Source organism: Pecten maximus, chromosome 3, assembly GCF_902652985.1.
Source record: "Pecten maximus chromosome 3, xPecMax1.1, whole genome shotgun sequence".
NCBI lineage: Eukaryota > Metazoa > Mollusca > Bivalvia > Pectinida > Pectinidae > Pecten > Pecten maximus.
In genome coordinates this window covers 27,473,027-27,496,304 of record NC_047017.1, presented here as the reverse complement: position 1 = coordinate 27,496,304, position 23,278 = coordinate 27,473,027, and the positions used below count along the sequence as shown (strand labels likewise).

General features: G+C 36.1%; 2 protein-coding genes across 4 annotated transcripts; one reads left to right on the top strand and one right to left on the bottom strand.

The window, feature by feature from the left end:
- The first annotated feature begins 1,074 nt into the window (after window positions 1–1,074).
- On the top strand, window positions 1,075–5,134 carry LOC117323770 (mitochondrial chaperone BCS1-like). The gene is made up of 5 exons (XM_033879207.1): window positions 1,075–1,163; window positions 2,028–2,798; window positions 3,229–3,384; window positions 4,113–4,230; window positions 4,568–5,134. Exons 2-5 carry the CDS (start codon window positions 2,066–2,068, stop codon window positions 4,821–4,823), a joined length of 1,263 nt encoding a protein of 420 aa, XP_033735098.1. The 5' UTR covers window positions 1,075–1,163; window positions 2,028–2,065; the 3' UTR covers window positions 4,824–5,134.
- On the bottom strand, window positions 4,902–23,212 carry LOC117323769 (serine/threonine-protein kinase VRK1-like). 3 transcript variants are annotated; one of them, XM_033879205.1, is made up of 13 exons: window positions 23,103–23,211; window positions 19,562–19,626; window positions 18,983–19,123; window positions 18,450–18,502; window positions 17,965–18,034; window positions 17,448–17,644; window positions 15,184–15,288; window positions 14,393–14,525; window positions 13,971–14,091; window positions 12,166–12,224; window positions 11,749–11,909; window positions 10,179–10,503; window positions 4,902–8,968 (listed from the first exon to the last, which is right to left on the bottom strand). In XM_033879205.1, the coding sequence occupies exons 2-13, from the start codon at window positions 19,593–19,595 to the stop codon at window positions 8,892–8,894; spliced, it is 1,476 nt and encodes a 491-aa protein (XP_033735096.1). In that variant the 5' UTR covers window positions 19,596–19,626; window positions 23,103–23,211; the 3' UTR covers window positions 4,902–8,891. The 3 variants fall into 3 exon arrangements, with proteins under 3 accessions (XP_033735096.1, XP_033735095.1, XP_033735097.1); XM_033879204.1 differs by lacking the exon at window positions 23,103–23,211 and adding an exon at window positions 22,930–23,031 and having other exon boundaries at window positions 4,902–8,970; window positions 10,180–10,503; XM_033879206.1 differs by having other exon boundaries at window positions 8,859–8,968; window positions 10,120–10,503; window positions 23,103–23,212.
- Window positions 23,213–23,278: the final 66 nt, after the last annotated feature.

The window sequence follows — 23,278 nt, the reverse complement described above, 5'->3', positions numbered from 1 at the left end:
TAGATATGTCTTTACGGAGCCGTTTCTGAATAGATATGAGGAGTCCGTAAACAAGCACACATTTTTACTACCCAAGATAGTGTGCAGTTAAATGTCGTTGTTAACAATTAAGCACTTTTTATATGTATCGCTTGCTACTTCAGTGCAGTATACATAAAAATAGTGTATAAGCAAGCCTAATGTCCATATTCTCTAGCGGGGACAGTGCAGTGGGACCCTAACAATCATCCAATTATTTCAGCATCAGGTGATCAGGTGCATCAATTTTAAAACTTGATTAGATTCTAATGCCGCGACTATTTATTTAGTATTTACTCATACTATAATGAACAGTATTTTATAACGTATCACTTTATTTAAATTACACAATGATATATTGCTAAGGTGCTGGGCCGTTTTCCTTTTTGCGGTCCAAACGCTTGCACCAGTTAGACCGGTGATGTTCGTCTATGAAATAAAGACGGACCTGGTGATTTTATACTGTTTTCAGACGAGCCTTGAAAAAGACTTCCAAGGCCTATATTAACATTCGCAGGTCTGCCAAGATATATGTTTGAAATATTACATTTAAAAACTGAGAACCAGTTTGTCCGCATAAATGAACAGGCCCCTTATAAATCTTCATGTAGTACCTATGGAAATGTCAGGACTGTTGCTAAATATTTTTTCCTTACTTAGATGTTTCAGATATGGGCGTCATTTTAGCATAGATTCATAGGGCAATATTTATTCTAGTGATATAATTTTGTTTTGACACCATTTCCAGGTTTGTTTGTGTGGCAGGACATATGGAGTTATAAGGCTTTAGTAGTAATATTTGGTGTTTTTCCGGATTTTCCCACAATATAGTGGGGTGGTTACACTTGAATATAACTATCTTTCTTAAATGCAGGTCATGAGGTACTTTCCAGCTCACTGTAGGTTCAACTTGAATAGTTCTACAACGTGAAGTGAAAACCAGATTTTTTGCAAAATTCTAAAATATTTCAATTTTGATTTTTCTTTGGTAGAATAAAAGAGGGAAATTAATTGTGGTCCGATGCCATTTTTAGTCGGCTCTCACGTTAATGATGTACGGAGTTGTGTGCCCTTATGTTACTTTACAGGCGCTAGGTGTCGCCGGGTTTCAATATGGCTGCGCCCAGAAGTGAAAGCGTGAAACAGTAAGTTTTACTGTGTTAAGATGTTCGTGTTACCGGCAACATTGTATTTTAAATAAGTAAAATAAGTGTAACTTGTGTTTATATTTAATTAATTCGAAATATCTAAATGAAAAGGTCGGATTCAAAGTTTATATTTTAGACGAAGGATTGAATAAAATGTTCTGACAAGGTGACACCGACGGACTGAATTGACGGACAGATGACTTCTACTTTATCCTTATCCAGAGACTGACCGAGTTGTACTCCAATGGAGGGTAATAAACAAGGCGCATGAATGATAAAAACAGAGGTTTTCTCCAAATGTTAAACGATAAAAGTCCAGGACGGCACTAGCAATTTATGATACCGTAACAGTGACACATCTCGAGTGGTGAAAATGTCTAGCGGCGGAAAATATCACGCTGTAGACCCTGGTTCAATTCCTCACTGGTGGTCGGAACGAAAGTGTGGAAGTGTTAATTCCCAGTTACTTCGCATAAGCGCCCAATGCGGGACTCCACCAGCAGGATGCATATGCCAGACAAAACATAACGATCATTTCTAACTGGAAATACAGAAATAGAACTTTAAACGTTTCAATTTTTATTCGTTATTTATGCACGCATTCAGTAATAGTAATACATGATTAGGTTGGTGATTTTGGATTGGTTAATGTTAGCAACAACTGACGTGCGATATTATAGACGAGTTTGCGTATTAAACACAAGATTCATCTTTTTGTCATCCTAATATCAAAGTCTTCTGGAAATAAAATGATTAAAATAGTAAATATATTTGTTAACAACATCAAAATAAAATAGTTTAAACCAGTTGAACCCACAAATAAAGATGTTCGTGTACATTTGTATTTGTATCTATTTTCAGGAATGAATTAATAAGTTGAGACCTGCCAACAATTAAGTATGGGTGTGATTGAAATGGCCACATCCCTTTCAGACAATCCCTACTTCGGTGCTGGAGCAGGGTTGTTTGGACTGGGATTTGCTACAGCCGTGCTGAGGAAAGGCTCTCAGGTTGGCATGATTCTGTTCAGGAGACATTGTATGATGAGTATGGAGGTTCCAAGTAAAGACAAGAGTTATGACTGGCTACTTAACTGGATCACATTACGAAGCACTCGAACACAGCATCTTAGTGTTGAGACTACTTTTACTCAATCCGAGACTGGTCGAATCAGTTCACATTTTGACTTTGTTCCTAGTCCAGGTTCTCATTTCATTGTCCATAAGTCAACATGGATTCGTGTGGAACGCACACGAGAAAAGCAAATGCTTGACATGCACAGAGGTGTACCATGGGAATCAGTAACCCTAACTGCATTTGGTCGTGACAGAAATTTATTTTTCAGTATTCTGGAGGAAGCCAAAGTTCTTGCCCTTGAACAAACAGAAGGGAGAACTGTCATGTACACGGCTATGGGAGCAGAGTGGCGACCATTCGGTTACCCCAGGAAAAAGCGTCCCATTGGGTCAGTTATCCTAGATAAAAGTGTTTCTGAGAGGATATTGACAGACATAAGAGAATTTACACATAACCCTAAATGGTACATGGACCGAGGCATTCCTTACAGACGAGGCTATCTTCTGTATGGTCCTCCAGGTTGTGGCAAAAGTAGCTATATTACCGCTCTAGCAGGTAAATAATTAATACAACTGCACTTTCACAATAGATAACTTTAATACTGAGGGTAAAATGTGTAAGCATGAAATTCAATCCTATGGTAAGTATATTTGAAGGTTGACAGAAAAGAGAAACTCACAAACACAAACAATACCCATATTTATAATGCTTCTCATTTTCTGTAAATTTATTACAATGTCAAAGTTATGCTGCTTATAAATCTTGAGCCATTTTTTCTGCTCACTCCCCATATCCTCCCCCCCCCCCCCCCCCCCCCCCCCATAAATACTACCAAATATATAATTTCATTTTTACAGGAGAATGTACAAAATAGTTATACCAACACAATTTTATTACAATAAAAATATCTGCAAGCAAAATATTTTGATATGCTTATTATTTGTCTACATTTGTGGAGCTTGACCATGAGGTTTACTTATAACAGGTGAGCTGGACTTCAGTATATGTGTAATGAACCTCAGTGAAAGAGGAATGTCAGATGACCGTCTGAACCACCTACTGACCACAGCTCCAGAACAAAGTATTGTCCTCTTGGAGGACGTGGACGCCGCCTTCCTAAACAGGGATTTAGCTCAGGAGAGTGAGTATTGGCTGCTAGTACTGTGTAATATAGCTACACTAAAATTAACTGATCAAGAAATAGATGTTTTTAATATAAAGAACAAATTCACATGTAGGGACCTACCATGGATATATATACATAAATGTATCCACCACGTGATCACATCCTCAGGGACTTGACACATTTTAGGACCCAGAATGAAAAATAACTCCTGGGTCTGACCCCTAGATCACTTATTATTTCAATGGGTGATGTAGCGGCCCACCCTAGAAGGAAATAAGTGATCTAGGGGTTAGACCTGGGTGTTTATTTTTTCATTCTTGGTCGGAGGAAAATATCAAGCCCATGTGATTGCATCCCAGAATTTTCAGTTCGCCTACGTCACCCATCATCTGTCAATTTTTCTTAAAAGTTGCTATTAGTCATGAACACCTTACCAGATTTTACGTCCGATTGGTGAGTTGAACCCCAGTCTAGGTGAAAGGCGAGTGTGTTACCACTGTGCCACCAGACCACCCTGTGACGTACCAGGATATGGATAGACAACACTAGAAAGACACTATATATTGTATATTGTAACCTCTGTCTGTTCACAGACCCAGTTGCGTATCAGGGTATGGGTAGACTTATTACTAGATAGACACTCTGTATTGTAACCTCTGTCTGTTTACAGACCCAGTGGCGTATCAGGGTATGGGTAGACTTATTACTAGATAGACACTCTATATTGTAACCTCTGTTCACAGACCCGGTGGCGTACCAGGGTATGGGTAGACTTACACTCAGTGGACTGTTGAATGCTATCGACGGTGTAGCATCAGCAGAGGCCCGCATTATCTTCATGACAACAAATTATATAGACAGGTAAGTATATAAATACTGGTAAAGAAATAACTATCTCAACCACTTCCTATCTTTGCACATTATCCAAATCTTAAGTTGTTACATGCTTGCTTTTTATTCTTCAATGGTTTTATTACGAGTTAAACCCCTTTTTACGATATCCTGATTGTAAATAGGACATACTCACTGAATCTTGTGAAACTTGTGGACATGATTGGGTCAATAGTTAATACATAGAAGTAACAATGATTTTTCATGTTCTTTTTATTGCATTGTAGTCCTGTATACTAGTGTGTAAATCCAAGCTAATTACCTCGATTTTATTGTTTCAGTACAAAAATGACCTTTCCTGTTTCAGGTTAGACCCAGCTTTAATTCGTGCAGGAAGAGTAGATATTAAAGAACTCATTGATTACAGCACACCCTATCAAATGCAGCAGATGTTTCTCAGATTTTATCCGGACCAGTCTCAACAAATGGCAGAATTGTTTTCACAAACTGTAGAAAGTCATGGATGGAAATGTAGTCCTGCTCAATTACAGGGTTTATTTCTACAGAAAAAGGACGATCCGGCAGCTGCTATAGACAATACACACCTTATATGGTCATCTTGATAATTAGAACTTCAAGTAGAAGTGATACAAGGACCCAGATTTCAGACAATTGTGTAAAAGGACAATATAAAACAATTGTAGTGTTTTTGGTATTTATTTTTCATTAAAATTTGATTTGATTGTAAAACAATGATATATTGTGATCTTCAACATTTTTAATTAAAGACTCCAGTTTTTCACATAACAAGGTAACATTGAAATGGTTCATGTCCATAATTTACGGTGAATAGTTGTTTGTATGATAGAGGTATATTGTTCTCGGTTAACAGGTGGTCTGGTTAAACCAAAATAAAGTCTTTTTCAGGGCTTTGTTACATTTTTCGAGGAATTTTTCATACAGAATAAAAGAAATTTTACATACCGGGTAATGCTTTTTGCAATACCTGATCCATCATTTTGAGATACAAACTTGCTTTTGAACGTTCACCTTTGAATTTAAAGACCAAATATTTAAACAGATTTTCTTTTCCAACATGTACAGTTTCACACATTTGTGTCTGTGAACACAGTTACCTTTTTTCAATGACCTTTCAAGGCCACAGACCAGGATTCAAAGCTTTTCAGGGTCAAAAGAAAATCCAAGGCCACATAGCAAAATTCAAAGCCTTTTTCAAGGCTGTATATATACATCCTGGTTTATTTGGAAAAGAAGAAAATTTTACATTACTGAAAGTAAGGTGTTAAATTGAAAGAAATAGATGATTATGGAGAGCAGGTTACAAAACATATTTATCAATGAAATTGTGAGGAATCTCTCACATAAATACTCAGTAAATTCAATTCTAGAATCATCATTCCAGAATGGAAAATTATCTAGTTCTTCTATAAAAAATATTCAGAATTTAAGAAGAAAGCACAAAATTTATAGTAAACCTGTTAACAAATTTCTGGGTGGGTATTTTCAACAATTTCTATACAGTAATATTTTATGGAATAACAATATGTGCAAAGGCCTAAATTTGATACAACTAAATACGGTATATAAATTGTAGAGGCCAAAGCACACCAGATGGACCCTGCACCAAGTCACACACACAAAGTGAATGCGGGTTCATACCTAAATACAAAATGTAATAAAACAGTACACCAGAATGAGAAACAATTGAAGGATGAGTCTTATAGCAAACAATAACATAATAATATGCATGGTTATACCAGTAGTATGACATTGCTATCACAATCACTTCCATCCCATGTCGAGTCACTTCCACCCCACGTCAAGTCAATTTCACCCCATGTCGAGTCACTTCCACCGCATATCTAGTCACTTCAACCCCACCACCCCATGTCGAGTCACTTCCATCCCACCATCCCATGTCGAGTCACTTCCACCCCACCATCCCATGTCGAGTCACTTCCATCCCATGTCGAGTCACTTCCACCCCACCATCCCATGTCTAGTCAATTTCACCCCATGTCGAATCACTTCCACCCCACCATCCCATGTCGAGTCACTTCCACCCCACCATCCCATGTCTAGTCAATTTCACCCCATGTTGAATCACTTCCATCCCACCATCCCATGTCGAGTCACTTCCACCCCACCACCCCATGTCAAGTAAATTTCACCCCATGTCGAATCACTTCCACCAATGTTGAATCACTTCCATCCCACCATCCCATGTCGAGTCACTTCCGGCCCACCATCCCATGTCTAGTCACTTCCGCTCCACCATCCCATGTCTAGTCACTTCCACCCCACCATCCCATGTCGAATCACTTCCATCCCACCATCCCATGTCGAGTCACTTCCATCCCACCATCCCATGTCTAGTCACTTCCATCCCACCATCCCATGTCGAATCACTTCCATCCCACGTCGAGTCACTTCCATCCCACCATCCCACGTCGAGTCACTTCCACCCCACCATCCCATGTCGAATCACTTCCACCCCACCATCCCATGTCAAATCACTTCCACCCCACCATGAGCATCCCATGTCGAGTCACTTCCATCCCACGTCGAGTCACTTCCATCCAACCATAAGTCACTTCCACCCCACCATCCCATGTCTAGTCACTTCCATCTCACCATCCCATGTCAAATCACTTCCACCCCACCACCCCATGTCAAATCACTCCCACTACATGTCGAGTCAATTCCATCCCATGTCGAATCACTTCCATCCCACCATCCCATGTCGAATCACTTCCACTTCCACCCCATGTCAAATCACTCCCATCGCATGTCGAGTCACTTCCACCTATGTTAAGTCAAAGACTGACTCGATGAAATATAACTACTTTGGATCGATATATGAATGGTCCCTTTCCTAGTGTAGATATGAATGAATGGCCCCATAGATATTTTTTTTACTGTTACAGATAGCTCTGTGTCACCACAGGCGTCTTCTTCTGGTTAGAACTTATGAATGTGGAATGGAAGTAACCTATTGATTGGTTGATAATTATAGTTAATATTGTCCAAAGAGCTGTCCACCAATCAGATTGCCCCTTGCATACCACTCCAAGACATACAGCCTACATCCGTTCCACAGTCGATGCATTGATATTTAAGGATTCTAAACCAAGGTACATTGCTAAAGTTATTAGATATTTTTGTCAGATGCAAGTAACATTCAAAGTGAATCGAAGCTCGCCTATTACTTTCGACTTTCCGAGTGTAACACTTTGCTGATATAGTAGGAGAAGGGTTACTAGTAGTATTTGTTCTATAAATATGCCTACTAACCATAAGCAGATGCCTGTGGTGTCCCATACCTCAAAGCCATGTTGGTTAAAAGGTTTTTCAATAGGATAGTGATATTTGTTATTCCTTATAATGACTTCAGCTGTACAGATTCTGCCAAGAGACTTTGACATCTGGCATCAAATTAAAAACCTACATTAATCTGAAAAACCTAAACCTTAAGTTCAAATCTGGTTTCAAGTATTCTAGCTTCTCCTCCACCAATCTGATTAAAATACAGATCATTATACACTAGGTAATGAAGATTTGATGGTGGTCAACAAAGATCATGTTCAGATGACCTTTCAAACAACCAATCAGAAGACAAAATTTTGCCAAAGTCTGTTTCCCATCTTCATCTGTTGTAAGTCATTGAATCAATAATCTTCAAGTGTCCCGGATATCAACCAAACTAAGATGCCCAAGCCCATTGCCCAAGTATGTGTAGCCTGTGGATTTTCTTTTGTTATAATGGACAAACCCATCCAGAAGGACAAAGTAGCAAAGAAACGGAGAGATCAGAGGCTGATAACGTGTTCAACCCTGTTTAGATTGGACATTACCCCCTTTCAGTCGCCATCAGATCTTTATATCATATATAGAGTATGATGATGATCTGTATTTTAATAAGATTGCTTCTCAACTGTCTAGTTACAGAACTGATTAAAAACTGTCACATATCATCCCATTGTTATGATAAACATTTCAATTTTACCAGATTTCGCTTATAGCTATCCTCCGATAATCGAAACAAAATTGAAAAGTCAATCCTTAAAAAAATGAATAATTGATCATTTAATTTTTCTGTTTTCATGTGCAAAACAAAAAGAAAATCTTTAACCTGACAAGAACAATTACAAACTTGATCTAATACTGGTACTCTATCTGTACCGTTAAATGCCGTTCACAAGCGAAAGGTAGTTCTCTCCCTAATGTAAAGATTGTTGAAAATACTGGAATTTAAACCTCATCATCAACTGCTAGTATGTGGCATTTAATATAAAACTTAATGGTTAAAACAATTACCTATGGAGGGCCAGTGCGACAATAAAACTGGTCAGTCCAACAGTTGCACTCTACAACCAAAATTATGTCTGCATAATAAAACTGGTCAGTCCAATAGTTACACTCTACAACCAATAATTATATCTGGTCCCACCAGCATTGAATATCATCTACACACAATGCTGAACTCCCAAAGACAGAAAACAAACCACTACAGACACAGATCTTCTTTCCATGTATACACCAACAAGGTCTAATTAAAGGTAATGTTCACTGATCATGGAGCCTGTGTTGTCCCTTACATGGTGGTGAGCTGTCCTCTTTGAGAATTGGCATGCTGTTGATAAAGTTTACCTTTTTAACAGTCATTTTTGTCATGGTGGTGAGGTCTGCATGCTGACATCCACTGTCGCAACTTTTCTTCTTTTCACTCGTCGCTTTGTTGTCGTGGCTGCAATGGAACAATGAAAACACCTTTTGTTTATATCTGCTTTAACAATTCTTCTCAGCAAATGGGGTGAATGTATCACAGGTCCCAGAAAACGTACAGACAGTAGTGGTGCCATAATGGGTGAATTGGAAACTAGGCTAATATTATTATCAGTTGCATATTAACTGCATACTACATCTCGGAGATGATTTCAGAACACAAACATATACTGTATCTTCGTGCGCATCTGCTATTGTGGCCAAAATATATCAAACTTGTGGGTACCTCATCCAAAACAAGAGTTGTCTGAGGAGAACATAGCTCGTTGAGTGGGTTAAAATTAGAGATTAAACCTTTTTTTTAAAAGTAGAACAAAGATCACGGTCAAGGCCCACAGGTCCGCAAATATAACACTAATGGAAAGGTTCTGTCAAATGTCAAATAAGTTCTATCTCATACGGCTAACATACTGTGGCCAAGGATAAACTTTTCGTAAAGTAGGTCAAAGGTCAAGGTCAGCAGGTCTGCTAATATAACACCAATGGAAAGGTCGTGTCACAAAGAACAAATGTCAAATACCTAAGCTGTATCCTTATTAGTATTGACACAACACTATTTTATACAAATTTGAACTCAGCTATCTACCAACAGTGATGACACCAACTCATAGCAATAGCTTCGTCCCTGCAAGCTAAAAACAGTATTTTCAGTTATCAACTACGAAAACAGTGATTGTCTTTAACAGCTCTGAATAGAAATGCACCCTTAGTTGAAAGGCATTACCACTGTGCCACTCAACCAATCCATGTTAATTCCCATAGAACATGTTGTAATATAACGTACATACATAATATGTACTTTCACTGAATCTAAATTTATAACAAGTTAAATTGCTTAAATGAAAATGTGCCAGAAGAACTTTCGTAGAATCAAATATTTGTTAAGGTAGATACCACAAAAGGCTGAAAGAATTTGTGGGTTATAATTACAATAAGCTAGTGGTTTACAAAATTTAAAGGATTTGGTTTCCACACAAAGTTTGTGTTACGTCGCAGGTCCTGTCATGTAACATTGACTTTGGAGAGGTCTATTTTCTATAATAGTTAATTACCGAATGGTTAAGCTTAATGAGAAATGAAAGTTGTTTTCTAGATTTCACGATTTTCAGTAACCTTGAAAGTGTCTGGTGACCTTGAGATCAGTTGAGATCATGATATTCCACATGTCCAACCTTTTTTTTTGCCTCCATTGGAAATTGGTGATTTCACCCTAATGGCAGCCGCTTTTGGTGATTTAGGAAGTAGAGTTGGACGGCCAGGGATAATTCTACTAGGAGAAGGACGACCAGGAATAATTCCTCTGGGAGACTTTACTGCTCTTGGAGATGGCACAACCTTTGGAGATTGAACCCCTGTTTTGTTCCTGTTCAGTGTTGCTACTTTCCTCTTAGGTGTTGATTCCTTTTGTTTTGTAGCAGATGTAGTCTTAACCACAGCCTTTTGTTTTGGTGCGGAACTAGCAGCTTCAACTCCGGTACTTTTCCGTTTGACTGCCTTCTGTAATTAAGAAGATGAAGCATGCAATACACACACTGTTATAAGAAGAGGATTGTTTGGACTAGGATTTTGGCAGTTTTTTTACCCTCATAACAATCTGTCACATTTGTTGACATGAATGCTACTATGACAAATCTTCCTTTGATGAAATGGAATTATTGTACTGCAATTTTTACTGTTTTTGAGACAGGACCACTATCAGATAATCACTATTCAGTTTTTTACCTTCGAAGAGACAGGACCACCTTTAGATTTTTACCTTCAGTGAGGCAGGACCACCTTTAGATTTTTACCTTCAGTGAGGCAGGACCACCATTAGATTTTTACCTTTGCTGAGACAGGACCACCATCAGATTTTTACCTTCAGTGAGACAGGACCACCATTAGATTTTTACCTTTGCTGAGACAGGACCACCATCAGATTTTTACCTTCAGTGAGACAGGACCACCATCAGATTTTTACCTTTGCTGAGACAGGACCACCATTAGATTTTTACGTTCAGTGAGACAGGACCACCTTTAGATTTTTACGTTCAGTGAGACAGGACCACCATCAGATTTTTACCTTCAGTGAGACAGGACCACCATCAGATTTTTACCTTCAGTGAGACAGGACCACCATCAGATTTTTACCTTCAGTGAGACAGGACCACCATTAGATTTTTACCTTTCTGAGACAGGACCACCATTAGATTTTTACCTTCGCTGAGACAGGACCACCATTAGATTTTTACCTTCGGTGAGACAGGACCACCATTAGATTTTTACCTTCGCTGAGACAGGACCACCATTAGATTTTTACATTTACTGAGACAGGACCACCATTAGATTTTTACCTTCACTGAGACAGGACCACCATCAGATTTTTACCTTTACTGAGACAGGACCACCATTAGATGTTTACCTTCGCTGAGACAGGACCACCATTAGATTTTTACCTTTACTGAGACAGGACCACCATTAGATGTTTACCTTCGCTGAGACAGGACCACCATTAGATTTTTACGTTCAGTGAGACAGGACCACCTTTAGATTTTTACCTTCGCTGAGACAGGACCACCATCAGATTTTTACCTTTGCTGAGACAGGACCACCTTTAGATTTTTACCTTCAGTGAGACAGGACCACCTTTAGATTTTTACCTTCGCTGAGACAGGACCACCATTAGAGATTTTACCTTCAGTGAGACAAGACCACCATTAGATTTTTACTTTCGGTCGGACAAGACCACTCAGAGATATTTACCTTTGGTGAGACAGGACCATTGAGGGGTAAATCTAGTTTCCATTCATCCTTCACTCCAAGTCTTTTGAGACCTTTTCTGAATAGCGTCTTCATGCTTTCATAGTTTGGACATTCATCATATTGTAATTTCTTCACCATTTCAAAGTACTTTTGTACTTCATCTGTATGATACAATAGAACAAAGAGGACATAGGGTTAAACTCTTACAGAGCATTGCATTTACTAAATTGGTTATTTTCATTGAAATCATCACAGAGTATTTTGTAGACATATTTGTTGGCCAAAAATCATGCATACATCTGATGATTTTTCCACATTGTTTCCTTTACGAAATTATTTATACAATATGTAACTCTATAAGTCTTATCATACACATCAAGTAAACATGAATCTTCTCACGATCCTCTTTATACCTACCTGGTATGTTACCATCACTAAAGCAAGCTTTCATCAAACTGGAAATGTTTTTTGTATATCTGTGTAAGACAAAAAAAAACAATATTCAAAGAAAATTTGAGTGTTTGTTCACAAACTATATACAACAATATTATGTAATCCGTGATAACATCTGTCAACAACTACATTTATTTTCTGATGTTAATATACACAACTAGAGAATGTTAGTAAAATGTACAAGGTCATTAATGTGTTAAACAACTAGCAATTTATTTTTGTTCACAATTTAGCTTCATATGATCAATGTTAGACTCCCTAGGAAAAACTTATATACAAAACTTCAGCATCTAAACCATAGATGACCGAGCATAAAAGGGTATACCCAAAATGTTTAAGATTGCATCACAACAGATTTGCACCTGCACAATGCATTGCAATCAAATGTAGTGTCTCCCCAACCATGGTGTGGCAATGACAGTCATTATGTAGTTACAAACAATTTTTCATGCATAATAATTATATTTAGCATTTCTATGTAGTAGATTGTCTTTCTTGTTTTTAATAAATCTACCAGTAATGGTGAAAATGTCTTCCTAAATTACATTTATGTCGCTGCTACATACATCAGACATCAAAATTTTAATTTTAGCATTGCTACCAGAGGGATCTTAGCACCCACCATTGAATGATATTTATTAGTTCTATCTAAGACTAGCATTTTCTCCTACTTTAATGACTGATAACAAGAGATCCCAGAGGGATCTTGATGCCCACCATTAAATGGTCATTATCGGTTCTATGTCAGACTGATCTTCTCTCTACTTTTCCCCTTAACCTCTGATAACAAGAATAAGTGGAACCTACATATGAAGCTTGAGAAATATCCCTTTAGTTCTTTTCAAGAATAAAGCGATAACAAACTTCAATTCTCAAAATCAAAGATGGCCACCAGTTAGCCATATTGATTTTCTGATCAGAAATCAAAACTGAATTGGCACAACTTGGGACCAAGGGGAACCTACACATAAAGTTTGAAAAATATCTCTCCAGTACTTTTCAGGAAATAGTAACAAACTTCAATTCCCAAAATCCAAGTTGCCACCTGTCAGCCTTTTTGATTTTCTGATCAAATATCTATGATCAAAATCCAAGATGGCTGCCTGGACATTTTTTTTTTTACCAAAAAAAAATCTAAATAAAATTGGCACAACTAGGGACCAAGGGGAACCTTCAAATAAAGTTTTAAAAATATCCTTCCAGTACTTTTGAAGTAATAGGGATAACAAGGATTGTTTACAGACGGACAAACGGACGACAGACTGACCACACATGCAGGGGGAATTGATTAGTCCACCATCTCATGATGGTGGGCTAACAAGGGAAACCTACTTTTGAAATCTAAGGGGATATCTATGAATAACTTTCTGTGAATTGAAAATAGCAATACTTAACTCCAAATGTCAGTGATTTTGTTTTCTTGATCAGACTCGAAATAAAATGGACACATCTAGTGAAGGGGAACCTACACATGATTTTTATTAAGAAAAAACCTCCCAGTATTTTACAAGAAATAACAATAACAAAGAATATTTTACGGACAAACAGACCACAGACGGACCACAGACTAAGAGCGATATGACTAGCTCACCATCATCGCACAAAAATGTGATATAGTTCGGGGTATTTTCACCAATTTTGCCCGTCTTATCTGACCACTAGAAAGATATTTTGCTGCTGACATTTCTTTGAAAAGTCTTAAGAAAGAGTTCTTCAAATGTACAAAACTATTTGTTTGGCATATTCCCTTACAAATAAGAAATACTTACTTAAACTTCTCCCCAGCTACAAAGTCTTTGTTCGTCAGGTTGCTTTCCCAGGGAAGACGGCCACAGAGCCATTGTAGCAAGCAGAAGCCCAGGATCTCCATGTCCCCTCGACGAGATGGTGCTGTATGACAAACAAGTATTAAAGTAATATGTCATGGTCCTAGACTGTTTGTGTACTTGTTAAAATAAAGAATATTTAGTCTGTGAAATATGCTAGGCCTGCTCCAGACTTTTATATGTGTAATTTGTGGGGAAATGTCTCTTTTTGGTTTTATTATTTTCTTTATACATTATTTTTTTGTGCCACAATACATTCATCACAAGTGCTGAACAGAGACAGTCAGGGATACAATAAATCTATTAGTCTAAATGATAAATATATGCGCCATATTATTTTCCTTGTTCCTAGTTGTGATACCTACCTACTCCAAGGTGAGCGTCTGTACTAGTAAATTCTATGGTTCCATCATGAGCCATCCTTTTGTCCTCCTTATATGCCTTATGTTCTCCATCTCTCTGGTACTTCACAGCCAGTCCATAGTCCACCAGGTATACCTAAACAATAAACTTTAGGCTTATTTTTCTAACAAAAATAATTTCAAAACATCATAAATGTAGACAAAAATGGTATAAAAACCTCATACGTGTAGACCACAAGAGTACTGTGGGCATAACAATATACATCAGTCCCATGCTAAAGAGAAATGCATTCATTATTGTATCAAAACAAATATGGGAATGGAATATTAATTGTCTGTTCAAAAGGCCACAAGCAAAATCTAAAAAGTTGAAAGAAGTTGGTTGAAAACTGAAGGGAAGATCTACAGACAGGTTCAACAAGATTCAATATTGAAATTGACTGGTTGAAAAATGGAGGGGATCTCCAGACAAAAATCAAATACTGAAATACCAGTATACAAAATGAGATTAATGTTAATTGCACAAACAGACAATCAAAATGTTGTTCAAGACAGCACAACTATATACTGTTGTTATTAAGTCTCCCAAGTTTCAAAGAGATTCGTTAAAAACTGAGGCGATCTCCAGACAATAATCCAATACTGAAATAAACTAAAGGATATATCATGATTGTAATGCCTACCATGCTTTAAAGATATCAGCTGAAAACTGTGGGAGGAGATCTGGAGACGAAGATTCAAATACTGTTATTGATAAAGGAGAATAACTTCTGCAAAAATAGTCACAAGGTTACCTCATCAGGTTGTTGTTTGCCCGCTCTGAAGCCAAGTAACATGTTGGAAGCCTTGATGTCAGCATGAACATAACCATTGTGGTGCATGTATTCCAAGGCGTCTATCTGTCAAACATCATGTCTGGTTTAAGGTCATTGAGCACTGTTACTTATATTCATTATATCTATGAAAGATTGAGAGTGACAAAAACATCAAACACTTTCCATCTAGTCTGTTTGTCATGCGAACTCTAGTTCTGGTAATTACACAATCAAATCCTTATTTCATTGCTAAATCTGGTAAAATCTTCAAGTAGTAACAAGAGATCCCAGAGGGATCTTGGCGCCCACCATTGAATGATCTTTATAGGTTCCATGTCAGATTGATCTTTTCCCTACTTTTCCCTTCCTCTAAGTCTTACTTATCTGTGTAAATTCAGAAACAGCCCTCGAGTACTATTCAAACAAGGGGAACCTATATATAGAATTTAAGATTTAGCTATAATGGCTGTCTGTCGGCCATGTTGTTTTCGTATTGGTCCCAGTATGCAAAACTAGGCACTGAGGGGAACCTACATATGAAATTTGAAAAAGATCCCTTCAGTACTTTCACAGAAATAGCGATAACAAACTTCAATTGTCAAAATCCAAGATGGCTGCCTGTCAGTCATGTTGTTTTCTGATTAGTCTCAAAATGCAATATGCATAACTAGGCACTGAGGGGAACCTGCATATGTAATTTCAGAAAGATCCCTTCATTACTTTCTGAGAAATAGCGATAACAAATTTTAATTGTCAAAATCCAAGATGGCTGCCTGTCAGCAATTTTATTTTCCGATTGGTCTCAAAATGCAATATGCATAAGTAGGCACCAAGGGGAACCTCCATATGAAATTTGAGAAAGATCCCTTCAGTTCTTTCACAGAAAAAGCGATAACAAATTTCAATTGTCAAAATCCAAGATGGCTGCCTGTCGGCCATGTTGTTTTCCGATTGGTCTCAAAATGCAATATGCATAACTAAGCACTGAGGGGAACCTGCATATGAAATTTCAGAAAGATCCCTTCATTACTTTCACAGAAATAGCGATAACAAACTTTAATTGTCAGAATCCAAGATGGCTGCCTGTCGGCCAGGTTGTTTTCTAATTAGTCTCAAAATGCAATATGCATAACCAGGAACAAAGAGGAACCTGCATATGAAATTTGAGAAAGATCCTTTCAGTACTTTCACAGAAATAGCGATAACAAACTTCAATTGTCAAAATCCAAGATGGCTGCCTGTCGGCCATTTTGTTTTCCGATTGGTACCAAAATGCAATATGCATAACTAGGCACCAAAGGGAACCTATATATGAAATTTGAGAAAGATCCCTTCAGTACTTCCTCAGAAATAGCGATAACAAACTCAAATTGTCAAAATCCAAGATGGCTGCTTGTCGGCCATGTTGTTTTCCGATTGGTCCCAAAATGCAATATGCATAACTAGGCACCAAAGGGAACCTACATATGAAATTTGAGAAAGATCCCTTAAGTACTTCCTCAGAAATAGTGATAACAAACTCCAGTTGTCAAAATCCAAGATGGCTGCCTGTCGGCCATGTTGTTTTCTGATCGGTCCCAAAATGCAATATGCATAACTAGGCACCAAGGGGAACCTACATATGAAATTTGAGAAAGATCTCTTCAATACTTTCTCAGAAATAGAGATAACAAACTTCAATTGTCAAAATCCAAGATGGCTGTCTGTCGGCCATGTTGTTTTCCGATCGGTCCCAAAATGCAATATGCACAACTAGGCACCAAGGGGAACCTACATATGAAATTTGAGAAAGATCCCATCAGTACTTTCTCAGAAATAGCGATAACAAGAATTGTTTACGGACGGACGGACGGACGGACGGACGGACGGAGGGAGGGACGGACGGACGACGGACCACGGACGCAGGGCGATTTGAATAGCCCACCATCTGATGATGGTGGGCTAAAAATGTCAGTAAGCTGTCAATAAAGTTAACATACAAGAGTAATAAGTTTTATATAACTGTTTATACATAAAAGAGGAATACGTTTTATATAACTGTGGAAAATACAAGTTACAAATTCATAAAATAAAGTGAGAATAATGAAGTGAGACAAAAATAGGAAATCTATGAGATGAATGCAGCAGAGTAGCAACAACTAACAAAAACATCAATTATATCAGGAAAAACTTTGAATTCATTTAAAAGTATGGTTTATTAGTAACGGTACTTTTCCTCTCCTATCTGATAATATTATACCTACCATTCTCAGTGCAAGGCAGTATACTGTATGAGTTTCAAAGCGTTTCCCTGCACCTTCAAACAGTTTCTGTACATCCGAACCAAACCTCTCCATCACCATGAATCTATATTGTATGTTTGCACGCATATAGGAACCAGTTGCAATAAACTTTGGTAACCCAAGATATTTCAACTTCTTTGTTTTTTTCCATGCTTCAACTTAAAACAATAAAAGTAATGATAATTTGTTATTGCCTCCAATAACAAACAAGGGTTAAAATAACTAAAGGGGCTTGTAATGATCTTAAAACCTTCTCACACATATAAGTTATTCTCTGCAAACAGGTATAATTACAAGATCCTGTGTCATTCAATGGCATCAATAACTTACAGAAAACATCATTATAAGACTTTCACATTTATATTGTCTAATAGACCATTGCTTATGATTGCTTTTTATCAACAATTGTAGCTCCCTTACTACAGCCAAGTCATATATACATTTTCTGTAAGTCTATTAAAATGAAAGCCCATCTTACTCATATCTGCTTTGGCTACTCTCTGATAATAATGGAGTTCACAAAACAATGGTCCATTGGAATGTGGTTCCTGGAATCAAAGAAAAATCATTTCACAAATACAACATAGTGATGTATTCTGCATAAAATACAACTAATCATATATATAGCTGCCCAGGTATAAATGTCCCAGTGTACACAGTGCACAACAAGATTGTACTACAGACACTTAGAGGTTTGATATACACTGTATTGCTGACTTCAAGTTCAATAGAGAAATACAAAACTCCATCATTAAATAGAAATAAATACAATTTCTTAAGTTACAGTGTTGTATAGAGCAACTTAAGCATATGTTTATGGGCCTATACCATTTCTAAACCAGCTTTAGGACATATCACTGCTATTAAATATTTTAATGAATCAACCACAATTTCTCAGGTTATTTAGGTCTCTAGTGCTTAATTAAGTGTTTTTGCTTGATCATACTACTAAGCAAAACTTACAATTTTCACAACATATGGAGCATTTGATTCAACTGGACATCCGTTTTCGTTTGCTGGAAAAAAAACAACGTATTTGACTATATGCATACTGTATATATGAATTTTAAAATTTGCAGTGTCCACTTATACTTTACTATTTGCAGTATTTCCAATATTAACAATTTTTCTATATACATGCGTGTAAAGATTTTACCAAGTACATTTCATTAATCAGAATTGATTTTTTACTTGAATCCTGGAATGTTACATTATCAGAAATGAAATAATTTGTGTCAGAAAGTGTTTATATAATTAACAAGTTTATACTACCTAGATAAATGATACCAAAGTCGTCCCTGGCCAATCTCCTTGTCAAGTTTATACTACCTAGATAAATGATACCAAAGTCCACCCTGACCGATCTCCTTGCCAAGTTTATACTACCTATATAACTAAGACCAAAGTCCACCCTGGAAAGAGATCAAGTTTATACAACCTAAAAAAATGAGACTAAAAGTCCACCCTAGCCAATCCCCTTTCCAAGTTTATACTACCTAGATAAATAAGACCAAATCCTCCCTGGCCGATCTCCTTGCCAAGTTTCCATTCCTTTTTTCGCAGGTCTCCTAGAATCGTCCCAGGTGCAAATGAATCCGGCAATTTCTGAGCTTTAGGTCCTCTGGGCTTTTTAACTCCTGAAATCGGAAAGATCTTAATTCAATTCTCCCTATTTAGAAGATAGGACTGTCCAAAATAATCAACAAAATTATAATAATTAGATTGTATATTTGATTTTGGCTGCCCTTCATTAAACTACTCAGTAGACTACAATTTCATTATCAGTTTATCATAATCAGTCACTTTTTCCAATACTGTAAGAAATATTTTGTACATTAACTCTTGACTTTGTTAATATAGGCAAAGAAGAAAGTTTGATCCACTTTCAGCAGTTAAAGCCACTAGATGCAGTGATTGTGATATAAGATGTCTAAAGTAAATCACTTCTGGTAAGGTAAGAGTTCAAGCGGTTCATGGAAACCAAGTAATTGTGCAGAACTGATGTCAGCAGAAGTACAGATGGACAGTTTCAATCCTGTCTACTCTCTGAACATGAAAATAAGGAGAAAAATTACCAGCACCAGCTGCTGAAGCTTTCCCTCTAGGCATGATGAAAAGTCTGTTAAATAGTACACAGCAGCTGAAAATCAAATAAACAATGTATTACAGCTGTGAAAGGCATTTCAATTTCAACAAATTTTATTATACAAGATCTTATAGTACAAAGGGATTTGACAACAGGCTTAGCCTATATCAGTCTTCTCCCACATACATATGTAAATGACATTTTGATAATATAATATTGATAGAATTTTTCTAGACAACTTGAACAATAGAGCTATATAATTAGGGTTATTTATAACATTTGAACATACACTCATACACTCATACACACATCATTGTAATAGTTTAAGTAGTTTTTCATAGTTTAATGGAATAATTTCTAGTTGAAAAGTATCAAAAGTTCAGGAAATATTTTTATTTATATACGTAAACATTATATATATATATATAAAAAATAGATAATTATACAAAATTTTGTAAAGCAAAAGCGCTTCACCTACCTGACATTGAGAAAGATGAGTATTTTATTGAACAATTATAATGATATACATACATATTAATGAAATATTATATAATTAATTGATTCAATGAGAATTAAAACCTTCTCGAATTAGTTATAAATCTTTCTACATTACTTAAAACAAATTTGTTAAGATCAAGTGAAAGTTCATAGTTACCACATGTTAGTAAGTTAATATCTATAAAACCAACTTGTATAAATATGTCATGTATAAAGTGCCTTATATGGTTGTAATTTGGACAATAGAAGAAGTAATGGTCTAGATCCTCAGAGTAATAACCACAGGAACAGGCTGAATTTGGAATTAGATGATCTATTAATCTGTGATAATTTAAGTTGCTAGCAGAGTTTCTTAATTGGCAAAGAGTGATATTTAATTGTCTAGGTGAGCAAAGTTTAAATAAGTGAGTAGTATCAGTGTTTAAAGGTCTATTTCTATTCAATTTAGATTTAAAAATATTCAGTGAAGGAGCACTAGTTAAGTCTGTTTCAAGGGAGTTCCAAATTTTCATGACATCAATGAAGTAGCTGTTATCATACAAGTTTGTTCTGCATCGAGGAATATTAAAGAATCTATGATTTCTAAGGTTATGATGTGGAGCATTATTGTTAATATAGGGTCTAACAATATCAAATAAATATTCAGGAGTCATTTTGTTCAATATTTTATACATTAGGATAAGTTTATGTTTGCGACGTCTTTCAATAAGTGGTTCTAAATTAGTTTCAATGTAAAGTTTATGATGAGATGTTCCACTTCTTAACCCAGTTATTATTTTCATTGCTTCAATTTGAATTGATTCAAGTAATTTCGACTCTGCAGTAGTACAATTATCCCAAACAGTATCTGAATATTCTAAAATTGGTCTAACATATGAACAATATAGTGTAATTAATGAGTTCCTATCAATTTAATGTTTGAGCATTCTTAAAATGTTTAATCTTTTATAACCTTTTTCATAAATATCTTGAATATGATTGCTCCATGTGCCTTTAGAATTGAATGTGACTCCTAGATGTTTATGTATATCTTTCTCATTCAGAGGCTGATTATCAAAAATAAGTGTTGGATGATTTCTGGTTTTTTTTGTTACGGTTAATGCTATAGTTTTATTTGGGTTGAAGATTATTTTCCATTGGCTAGCCCAGTTGTTGATAGATTCTAAATCCTCATTTAATTCCATACATGGAGTTACCAAGTCATCATCTACAATAACATATAAAGAAGTGTCATCAGCAAATAGCTTTATATTGGTACATACTTCATTAGTTAGATCATTAATAAAGAGTAAAAACAGAAAAGGCCCAAGAATTGATCCTTGAGGGACTCCAGAATTTACATTTTTAAAACTAGATGAATAACCATCATATACAACTCGTTGTCTTCTATTTGAGAGATAATTTTCAAACCAGTTATAGAGATTACCTTTTATGCCATATTTTTTAAATTTATATAATAATCCTTTATGCCAGACTCTGTCAAAGGCTTTGCTAATGTCACAGAAAACAAGTCTTATATCTTTCCCTTCATCTAAAGTTTTTGAAATTGTATTATATACTGTGAGTAACTGATTAATAGTAAAATCATTTTTCTGGAAGCCAGATTGGTGAACACTAATTATATGATGTTTGTTTACATGATTGTACACATACTTGAAAATAATTTTTTCAAGTATTTTAATAAAACAAGGTGTAATTGCAATGGGTCTATAGTTACTAGGATCATCAGTGTTTCCTTTACCTTTATATAAGGCATTTACATTTGAAAATTTCCATGCAAGTGGAATCTTACCAAGGTCTATAGTTTTTTGAAAAAGAATTTTTAAAGGTTTGACAAGTGAGGGTAAAAGATTCTTTACAATTTTAGGTGACAAATTATCAGGTCCTGGTGGTTTATTCTCCTTGATTATTTTAATTTGGTCTATATCTTGTTCAGTGATTTCTATATTATTAAAATCCAAGTGACTAAGGAGAGGTAATTCATCAACAATATCATCAGGATCTTCATCAACTGCATTAGATATGGAAGTAAAAAAATTATTGAGAGCCTCAGCCTTATCAAGAGGATGTAATAATGTATTACCATTAACTGTGAGGGGATTTGAGGTAGATTTATTATTTAGATCACTTATTGATTTGGCTATTTGCCACCATTTTCTAGGAGGAGGATTTTTATCTAATAGAGAATTTTGCATCTTTGTCAAATAATTAGATTTTGCTTCCCGGATTAACTCAATAACTTCATTACGAGAATTTCTGAACTTAAGCCAATCGCTTTCCTTGTTAGTGTTTCTAGCTATTTTATGAACTCTATTTTTCTTTCTTAATCTATTTCTAATTATACTATTCATCCAAGGTTTGTCATTTGGGCGTAATCTTATCTTTTTTGAAGGAATGTAAGTTTCAGCTAATGTTCTAATATTGTTTAATATTTTATCATTAATTACATCTACATCATTGTCATTTCCAATTATTGTTTCCCAATCTAATGTGAAAGGCATGACGCTCAACAGTCTCAAGTTAAAGTTATAATTGCTCATATATCTTTGAGATATGACAGCTAGCCATGTCTATATATATACCATACTTGTATAACAGTTGGCCATGTCGATAAGTATGTACCATGCATGTTTGTATACCATACATTTATAGTGGTTGGCCTTGTCAATAAACATATGTATACCGTTCATGTATGACAGCTGGACATGTTGATACTTTTGATGTAATATTATTAATGTGGCAGTTGACATGCAATCTTAATAACAAGGGGAATATGGAAAATGACAATTTAGAAAGATTTGAAATATCATTTTTAGTAGTAACAATTCTACTAACAAATTCATACTCAAACTGACGTACAATTATAATAGGTGTGTTTCCGCAATTTTGTGGTTTTCCCCAACCTGATGAGACTGATTTCATACGATGATACACATAGAACACATGATACCGTCATACAAACAGGACTGATAGGATATTTATAAAATGCATCGCTGGTCCTGCTTGCGTTATATTTTTCCAATCATCTTTACCTAATGCATGTCTTTTCAATATCTTTGCTTCAAACACAAAACAATAACAAATCTGCAACTTCCGTCATGTGTTTCAAAAAATTCCGCCAAAGTGATTATGAGAAATGAGACATCATTGGTTCGTGTTTTCTATCGACAACCAATCACTCCTCCGTTCACAATTTGTTTCATTTAGG

What these genes read in the sequence shown, in the direction of transcription:
- LOC117323770 (XM_033879207.1), top strand. Translation starts at nt 2,066, where the DNA reads ATGGGTGTGATTGAAATGGCCACATCCCTTTCAGACAATCCCTACTTC. An exon ending in CAGGGATTTAGCTCAGGAGA is followed by an intron (nt 3,385 to 4,112) that starts GTGAGTATTGGC and finishes CTCTGTTCACAG; the next exon opens with ACCCGGTGGCGTACCAGGGT. An exon ending in ACAACAAATTATATAGACAG is followed by an intron (nt 4,231 to 4,567) that starts GTAAGTATATAA and finishes TTCCTGTTTCAG; the next exon opens with GTTAGACCCAGCTTTAATTC.
- LOC117323769 (XM_033879204.1), bottom strand. Translation starts at nt 19,595, where the DNA reads ATGCCTAGAGGGAAAGCTTCAGCAGCTGGTGCTG. An exon ending in CTCCATATGTTGTGAAAATT is followed by an intron (nt 18,035 to 18,449) that starts GTAAGTTTTGCT and finishes CTTTGATTCCAG; the next exon opens with GAACCACATTCCAATGGACC. An exon ending in GTAGCTGGGGAGAAGTTTAA is followed by an intron (nt 12,225 to 13,970) that starts GTAAGTATTTCT and finishes TGTCTTACACAG; the next exon opens with ATATACAAAAAACATTTCCA.